The sequence below is a fragment of the Scardinius erythrophthalmus genome, assembly GCF_964197995.2.
Source record: "Scardinius erythrophthalmus genome assembly, chromosome: 9".
Classification (NCBI taxonomy): Eukaryota; Metazoa; Chordata; class Actinopteri; order Cypriniformes; family Leuciscidae; genus Scardinius; species Scardinius erythrophthalmus.
The window spans coordinates 2,185,282-2,194,559 of NC_138229.1; the positions used below are offsets into that span (position 1 = coordinate 2,185,282).

A 9,278-nucleotide genomic window follows, 5' to 3' on the forward strand; every position below is an offset into this window, starting at 1 on the left:
CATCAACCTAAATCTTTGTTATTGTAAGAGGTTAGCAAGCCTGGTTAGTACCTGGATGGGAGACCTCTTGAGAAAACCAGGTTGCTGCTGGAAGAGGTGTTAGTGAGGCCAGCAGGGGGTGCTCACCCTTGGTCTATGTGGGACCTAACGCCCCAGTGTAGTGATCGGGACACTATAATGTCAAAGAGCACCATCCTTCCAATGAGACGTTAAACCGAGGTCCTGACTCTCTTTAAAAATCCCAGGATGTTCTTCGAAAAAGAGTAGAGGTGTAACCCCGGCATCCTGGCCAAATTTGCCCTTGGCCTCTGTCCATCATGGCCTCCTAATCATCCCCATATACTGATTGGCTTCATCACTGTCTCCTCTCCACCATTAAGCTGGTGTGTGGTGGGCGTTCTGGCCCAATATGGCTGCCCGCCGCATCATCCCGGTGGATGCTGCACATTGGTGGTGGTTGAGGATATTCCCCTTTCCATGTAGAGCGCTTTGAGTACCCAGAAAAGCGCTATATAAGTGTAACAAATTATTATTATTATTAAAATGTAGATGCTGAATTTAACGCTTTAAAATATGGACACAATTTAAGTTCATTTACAGTGTTCAGAGAAAACAGACAGAAAAAAAGTTTTACAATATGGTTACCGTTTTACATTTTCCTCGTATAGAATTTTTGTTAGCCTATTTGTTGTTGCATGTGTCGTAGTTCCATTTGTAATATGTTGTAGAGTTCATTAAGATATCTGATATTCAAATTTCATAAACTTTCATGTCAACATAACATGTTCTAGTTGTTTTGAACTTTACACATGCATTGAGTGAACTGATGAGTATTACTCACCATAGCCTATCTATGTGCTTTTGGGTCTGTTAAATATGCTGTGGAATATGTTTGTGTGATGTGTTAATAAATCATGTGTTTTTAAGATCCAGGATCATTTTTGATAAATTAGGGATGGGTCACATTACCTGAAAAGAAATTTGTCTGGAGTGCATGATCTCAAAATGTTTATTGGTATATACCATGCAAATAACACATATCAACTGTATTCAAAATGAAATATTAAAGTCGGACCTTAAAGTTAACAAAAGTAATAAAAAGAAATAAACATCTAGGTACTGTATCTAAATGACACGTTTAACAAAAAGTGTCCCACCTTACTTGCATTCAATCTACTAAAAGGGGATTTTAACATCGATGCCATAGAAGAATCATTCCCTCAGAAATGTTTACTTCTGCCTTCAAAGACAATTAAATAACAGTCCAATTGCATGTGTAATATAGGCTTGTCAGGCTTGGTACATCAGAGTCTGTAGAAATGGTTTCTTGAAAAAGAAGAACTGTCAGCTATTCACTTTATGTGAGATGAATATCTGCTATAAGAAGTGGTGTCAAGTGGAATTGTACACTAAGAATGAATGAGTCACAAATGAAGAGAAGAGGAATCTATAGCAGTACTTCTTTTAATAAACACAAAACAATGGAGATAATCTACACTGGAAAACACATTGTGCAATGCAAGACAAAGAACTGAATAAACTGAGTCCTATATAGAAACAGGCAAACAAAGGGAGCTAAATGAAACACAGGTGAAGTTAATTAGTGACTAACAGACTATCATGGTTAACTTGTAGCTCAACATGAGTTCCTAAAAGAGCAGCCAAAAGTGTGATTGCAAAGGAACATTCTCTCAACCCCAGGTCAGGACTGCACACGGATTAAGCGCTGTAGTATTTTTGTGACTGCAATATTCAGGCTCCACACGGATTGAGGACAGCTTTCCAGCTATACGGTGACGCACCTTTGCAGTTTTAGGCTTGTGTTTTTTTCTCCATCAACTGACTTGATTTAGTGCAACTAAAAAAACGTTAGTTTAAGCAAAAGTATAGATATTGTCTTTTATTTTACCTGTGCTTTAAAAAGAAGAGTACATATTATTGAAAATAAACCTATAAAAAAATATATACTTGAGTGCAAGAATGTAATGTTTTCAGACTTAATTGCATGTTTATGCATATTTTAAATGTATATTAAACAGTCCTTTGTTTGACTGAAGTACATCTTTATTTGTAATCCATTTCATAATTACTTGAATTGTTTAAAGTGTACATGTATTTAATGTCACTCCTGCCAGCAGAAGCGCTATGATAGCCACCAGAGGGCACTTCTCCCTAGACCTTTACCATTTCCATAAACCTTTGCCTGGACTCATTTTAGTGTGATTACATCCACCTGGTGGCTATCATAGGCACTTTGGCTGGCAGGTGTGACACTTATGAAAGTGTACGGTGTGTACACTTAAGTGGCTTTTTATAATTCATCAGTGTTATTATCTGCAAGTGGACCTACAGGTTTTTTTTTTTAATCATTATTTTACTTTCAAGATACTACAGGTACACATCCAATACCAATAATCTGCCTTTTTTTTTTTTTTTTTTTTCAAAGCTTTGACCTTTTATCAAAAATATTACATTCTTAAACCAAACGGCATGATTTCACTGAATCCACTCTTCATTGTAGGCTTTAAAGATCAACATGGAGAAAATCATCCTAATATTCCCTCTGATATTGCTGGTGCTGCATATACAAGGAGGAGAGTTCTCCAAAAATCCAGTTTGTTTGCCTGCCCAAGCTCCACAGCCGGAAGTCGTGGAGTTCGACAACACAATCTATGCCACTTGTGAAGTAACTCCCAGCCCCAATTTGCCACGTAACCAGCCAAAGATCTTTGGGCAAATCCTCTTCAAGCAGCTCTTCCCCAATGGAGATTTAGAAGTGAAAACCAACCTCCGTGGTTTGCCTGCCATCGATCCTCAAGAGCGTGCCGTGCACATCCATCAGTATGGAGACCTCAGTCAAGGCAGCATCACTGTTGGTCCTCATTATAATCCAAACGGCGTTGACCACCCTCATCCTGGAGACCTGGGCAACTTCGCTTCCGAGAAAGGAGTTATAAGGCAGTTCCTGACGCTTCCAGGCGCCAAGCTCTTTGGGCCTTATTCCATTCTGGGACGTGCGGTGGTGGTTCATGAGAAGGAGGATGATCTGGGAATGGATTCAGATAAGGAGTGTGCTGGACAGATAATTGCTTTGGGTGTGATTGGTATTACTACTCCAAGTCTGTGGCAGAAGACTGAAGTGCTCCCCAAGAAAAAATGTGGAGGAAGGCACTGAGAGTCAAAGATGAGGGAGTCCGATATGGTGGAAGGGCAGATTCAAATAGGATAATCATGATTTTCCCTGTGTATTCTTTGTATGTGTCCTACATTAAAGTATATTTCATAACCTGAACATTCCCATGTTTTTTTTCTTGGTCTTTTCAGAGGCTTTTTGGCCATAGCTTCCAATAGTAAATGCACTCTTAAAAACAAATGTAGGGTGAATGCAGGTAAAGTGGGCCGTTTAGTTTGATTTACTGTGCTCAATGGGTTAACACTTTAGGAGCATGACAATGGCCTTTAAATAAAGATACACTATTTCTTTAAATGATCAAATGGTTTTGGTTGCTGCAATATGACACTGGAGGGTGTGGCTACATCTCAAGGGAGGACACCCTTATTGTTGAAGGTAGACATAACCTCTGACATAAGATTTTATTTTCCGAATTATAAGGTTTCTCGCTAAATGTCAACAAATGGGTATATTATTCTAACAGTTTGTTACTACAGTTAACAGAAATCAAAATGCTAAAATTATTTTTAAAATGTGTTGGTTTTCTTGTAAAGTGTTTAAAGCGACAATATGTAAGATTTTTGTAATAAAATAACCAAAACTCACTTGCAAAATGTGATGCATTTCCTGCAGTTGTGTACTTCCAGTATCCTAAAAGTTCCCAAAGATTTTTAATTTCAGAGAAATTCCAATTTTAAAAAATGGCTCGTCCATGTTCACTTGTCGCCTGTCAATGACGTAATATCCGCTTTATCCCTGGTTTCCGCTCGTACTGCCATAGTAACCTTTGCCACAGACTGCGTTACGTCTAGCTGCACGCTCCTGGAGTTGTTTCGTTCAAACATTATGGACCATGGCAAGCAGACTTTGGGACAAACGGAGAACTAAAACGAGGATCAGTATCGGCGTGGTGTTTTCGAGATGCCGAGAGCTCCGCGTCCGTGACACACTTCGACTTGACATTGGTGGTGGTTGAGGATATTCCCCTTTCCATGTAAAGCGCTTTGAGTACCCAGAAAAGCGCTATATAAATATAACGAATTATTATTATTAAAATGTAGATGCAGAATATAACGCTTTAAAATATGGACACAATTTAAGTTCATTTACAGTGTTCAGAGAAAAATACAGAAAAAAAGTTTTACAATATGGTTACCGTTTTAAATTGTCCTCTTATTGAATTTTTGTTAGCCTATTTGTTGTTGCATGTGTCGTAGTTCCATTTGTAATATGTTGTAGAGTTCATTAAAATATCTGATATTCAAATTTCATGAAGTTTCATGTCAACATAACATGTTCTAGTTGTTTTGAACTTTACACATGCATTGAGTGAACTGATGAGTATTACTCACCATAGCCTATCTATGTGCTTTTGGGTCTGTTAAATATGCTGTGGAATATGTTTGTGTGATGTGTTAATAAATCATGTGATTTTAAGATCCAGGATCATTTTTGATAAATTAGGGATGGCTCACATTACCTGAAAAGAAATTTGTCTGGAGTGCATGATCTCAAAATTTTTATTGGTATATACCATGCAAATAACACATATCAACTGTATTCAAAATGAAATATTAAAGTCGGACCTTAAAGTTAACAAAAGTAATAAAAAGAAATAAACATCTAGGTACTGTATCTAAATGACACGTTTAACAAAAAGTGTCCCACCTTACTTGCATTCAATCTACCAAAAGGGGATTTTAACATCGATGCCATAGAAGAATCATTCCCTCAGAAATGTTTACTTCTGCCTTCAAAGACAATTAAATAACAGTCCAATTGCATGTGTAATATAGGCTTGTCAGGCTTGGTACATCAGAGTCTATAGAAATGGTTTCTTGAAAAAGAAGAACTGTCATCTATTCACTTTATGTGAGATGAATATCTGCTATAAGAAGTGGTGACAAGTGGAATTGAACACTAAGAATTAATGAGTCACAAATGAAGAGAAGAGGAATCTATAGCAGTACTTCTTTTAATAAACACAAAACAATGGAGATAATCTACACTGGAGAACACATTGTGCAATGCAAGACAAAGAACTGAATAAACTGAGTGCTATATAGAAACAGGCAAACAAAGGGAGCTAAATGAAACACAGGTGAAGTTAATTAGTGACTAACAGACTATCATGGTTAACTTGTAGCTCAACATGAGTTCCTAAAAGAGCAGCCAAAAGTGTGATTGCAAAGGAACATTCTCTCAACCCCAGGTCAGGACTGCACACGGATTAAGCGCTGTAGTATTTTTGTGACTGCAATATTCAGGCTCCACACGGATTGAGGACAGCTTTCCAGCTATACGGTGACGCACCTTTGCTGTTTTAGGCTTGTGTTTTTTTCTCCATCAACTGACTTGATTTAGTGCAACTAAAAAACGTTAGTTTAAGCAAATGTATAGATATTGTCTTTTATTTTACCTGTCCTTGTGAAAAAGTACACTTTAGCATGCTTTAAAAAGAAGAGTACATATTTTTGAAAATAAACCTATAAAAAATATATACTTAAGGGCAAGAATGTAATGTTTTCAGACTTAATTGCATGTTTATGCATATTTTAACTGTATATTAAACAGTCCTTTGTTTGACTGAAGTACATATTTATTTGTAATCCATTTCATAATTACTTGAATTGTTTAAAGTGTACATGTATTTAATGTCACTCCTGCCAGCAGAAGCGCTATGATAGCCACCAGAGGGCACTTCTCCCTATACCTTTTCCATTTCCATAAACCTTTGCCTGGACTCATTTTAGTGTGATTACATCCACCTGGTGGCTATCATAGGCACTTTGGCTGGCAGGTGTGACACTTATGAAAGTGTACGGTGTGTACACTTAAGTGGCTTTTTATAATTCATCAGTGTTATTATCTGCAAGTGGACCTACAGGTTTTTTTTTTTTTTATCATCATTGTACTTTCAAGATACTACAGGTACACATCCAATACCAATAATCGCCCTTTTTTTTTTTTTATTCTCAAAGCTTTGACTTTTTATCAAAATTATTACATTCTTAAACCAAACAGCATGATTTCACTGAATCCACTCTTCATTGTAGGCTTTAAAGATCAACATGGAGAAAATCATCCTAATATTCCCTCTATTGCTGGTGCTGCATATACAAGGAGGAGAGTTCTCCAAAAATCCAGTTTGTTTGCCTGCCCAAGCTCCACAGCCGGAAGTCGTGGAGTTCGACAACACAATCTATGCCACTTGTGAAGTAACTCCCAGCCCCAATTTGCCACGTAACCAGCCAAAGATCTTTGGGCAAATCCTCTTCAAGCAGCTCTTCCCCAATGGAGATTTAGAAGTGAAAATCAACCTCCGTGGTTTGCCTGCCATCGATCCTCAAGAGCGTGCCGTGCACATCCATCAGTATGGAGACCTCAGTCAAGACAGCATCACTGTTGGTCCTCATTATAATCCAAACGGCGTTGACCACCCTCATCCTGGAGACCTGGGCAACTTCGCTTCCGAGCAAGGAGTTATAAGGCAGTTCCTGACGCTTCCAGGCGCCAAGCTCTTTGGGCCTTATTCCATTCTGGGACGTGCGGTGGTGGTTCATGAGAAGGAGGATGATCTGGGAATGGATTCAGATAAGGAGTGTGCTGGACAGATAATTGCTTTGGGTGTGATTGGTATTACTACTCCAAGTCTGTGGCAGAAGACTGAAGTGCTCCCCAAGAAAAAATGTGGAGGAAGGCACTGAGAGTCAAAGATGAGGGAGTCAGATATGATGGAAGGGCAGATTCAAATAGGATAATTATGGTTTTCCTTGTGTATTCTTTGTATGTGTCCTACATTAAAGTATATTTCATAACCTGAACATTCCCATGTTTTTTTTTCTTGGTCTTTTCAGAGGCTTTTTGGCCATAGCTTCCAATAGTAAATGCACTCTTAAAAACAAATGTACTCTTAAAAACAAATGTAGGGTGAATGCAGGTAAAGTGGGCCGTTTAGTTTGATTTACTGTGCTCAATGGGTTAACACTTTAGGAGCATGACAATGGCCTTTAAAGATACACTATTTCTTTAAATGATCAAATGGTTTTGGTTGCTGCAATATGACACTGGAGGGTGTGGCTACATCTCAAGGGAAGACACCCTTATTGTTGAAGGTAGACATAACCTCTGACATAAGATTTTATTTTCTAAATTATAAGGTTTCTCGCTAAATGTCAACAAATGGGTATATTATTCTGACAGTTTGTTACTACAGTTAACAAGGAATCAAAGTGCAAAAATTATTTTAAAATGTGTTGGTTTTCTTGTAAAGTGTTTAAAGTGACAATATGTAAGATTTTTGTAATAAAATAACTAAAACTCACTTGCAAAGTGTGATGCATTTCCTGCAGTTGTGTACTTCCAGTATCCCAAAAGTTCCCAAAAATTTTTAATTTCAGAGAAATTCCAATTTTAAATAATGGCTCGTCCATGTTCACTTCCGCTCGTACTGCCATAGTAACCTTTGCCACAGACACGTTACGTCTAGCTGCACGCTCCTGGAGTTGTTTCGTTCAAACATTATGGACCATGGCAAGCAGACTTTGGGACAAAAGGAGAACTAAAACGAGGATCAATATTGTCGTGGTGTTTTCGAGGTGCCGAGAGCTCCACGTCCGTGACAAACTTCAACTTAAGTCAAGTCATCTTCTATATAGCGCTTTTAACAATGTAGATTGTTTCAAAGCAGCTTTACAGAGATAAACGTATAATTTAAGGTAGAGATTGTTATGGCTTTACAGCGGTTCTTTAATAAAGTTATTTTACAGCTAAAGTTAGTTTGATTGATTCGCTTCCATCGCAATGATAATTTGTTATTAAATTAGGGGCCGCCAAGACGAAACCATTCTTTCTACACAGACTTTAAACGCGAACCTGTGAGAAACGCTGATGGCGTTCACATGCGCATTAAGAATTGGTTCTATAGTTATGTGCGTTTGATTATATGTGCGCAGGTTTGGAATTCACTACAAACCAAGCCTAAACAAAGTACTGGTCTTTCCTTATAAATTTTAATACAGAATTTATTTTATTTGTCTCTTCGGGGTAGGTTGCGAATTGAATTTTCCCGATGACGCTTTATCTGTAGAGTGGGAAAGGGATCCTCCATAGGGAGAGACTAGTTGGCACTTCAGCACAGCGTTGTCATCGGGTCCAGGCGAAGGTCCTTCGTCAGATCAGGATACGGCCTGGATCCAGCCGGCTGTGGGAAAACCTCAGGATAAACAAAGACACTAAAATTAGCATAGATGCCATTCTTCTTATGATGTAACGAGGAAAATCAGGATTTATGGGAAGTGTTCCCGGTTCCGGCTGACCTAATCTATGCAGCCTAACATTAAATTTTAAAAGTCTATAATGTATTATGTGAATGCTAGCTCAAAAAGATGTGTTTTTAGTCTAGCTTTGAACTGACAGAGTGTGTCTGCTTCCCGGACAATGTTAGGAAGACTGTTCCAAAGTTTTGGTGCTAAATAGGAGAAGGATCTACCGCCAGCAGTCGATTTTGATATTCTAGGTATTATTAACTGGCCGGAATTTTGAGATCGCAATAGACATGAAGGACTATAATGCGTTAAGAGCTCGCTCAAGTACTGCAGAGCTAAACCATTTAGTGCTTTGTACGTGATCAGCAATATTTTAAAATTGATGCGATGTTTAATAGGGAGCCAGTGCAGTGTTGACAGAACTGGGCTAATATGGTCATACTTCCTGGTTCTAGTAAGAACTCGAGCTGCTGCGTTTTGAACCAGCTGTAGTTTGTTTACTAAGCGTGCAGGGCAACCACCCAGTAGAGCATTACAATAATCTAGCCTTGACGTCATGAACGCATGAACTAATTGTTCCGCATTTGTCAATGAAAGCATATGACATAATTTAGATATATTTTTAAGATGGAAAATGCGGTTTTACAGATACTAGACACGTGACTTTCAAATGAAAGATTGGTATCAAAGAGCACTTTATTAGACAGGTGAGCAAATGTGCATAAAACTAATCAATGTTATACAGCTTAACATGATGAAATGCTAGAATATGATCAGTATGTTATTCTAATGTTCATCTAGCTTACTGCTAGTCTCATACAGACAAACAAACATATAGA

The 9,278-nt window shown here is 38.1% G+C and overlaps 2 protein-coding genes across 2 annotated transcripts; both read left to right on the forward strand.

The window, feature by feature from the left end:
- The first annotated feature begins 1,577 nt into the window (after positions 1-1,577).
- Positions 1,578-3,298, forward strand: LOC308695525 (extracellular superoxide dismutase [Cu-Zn]-like). Its single transcript, XM_081373700.1, has 2 exons — positions 1,578-1,793; positions 2,522-3,298. The coding sequence occupies exon 2, from the start codon at positions 2,537-2,539 to the stop codon at positions 3,173-3,175; it is 639 nt and encodes a 212-aa protein (XP_081229826.1). The 5' UTR covers positions 1,578-1,793; positions 2,522-2,536; the 3' UTR covers positions 3,176-3,298.
- Positions 3,299-5,246: 1,948 nt separating this feature from the next.
- Positions 5,247-6,994, forward strand: LOC308695372 (extracellular superoxide dismutase [Cu-Zn]-like). The gene is made up of 2 exons (XM_081373492.1): positions 5,247-5,476; positions 6,229-6,994. The coding sequence occupies exon 2, from the start codon at positions 6,244-6,246 to the stop codon at positions 6,877-6,879; it is 636 nt and encodes a 211-aa protein (XP_081229618.1). The 5' UTR covers positions 5,247-5,476; positions 6,229-6,243; the 3' UTR covers positions 6,880-6,994.
- Positions 6,995-9,278: the final 2,284 nt, after the last annotated feature.

What these genes read in the sequence shown, in the direction of transcription:
- LOC308695372 (XM_081373492.1), top strand. Translation starts at nt 6,244, where the DNA reads ATGGAGAAAATCATCCTAATATTCCCTCTATTGCTGGTGCTGCATATA.
- LOC308695525 (XM_081373700.1), top strand. Translation starts at nt 2,537, where the DNA reads ATGGAGAAAATCATCCTAATATTCCCTCTGATATTGCTGGTGCTGCAT.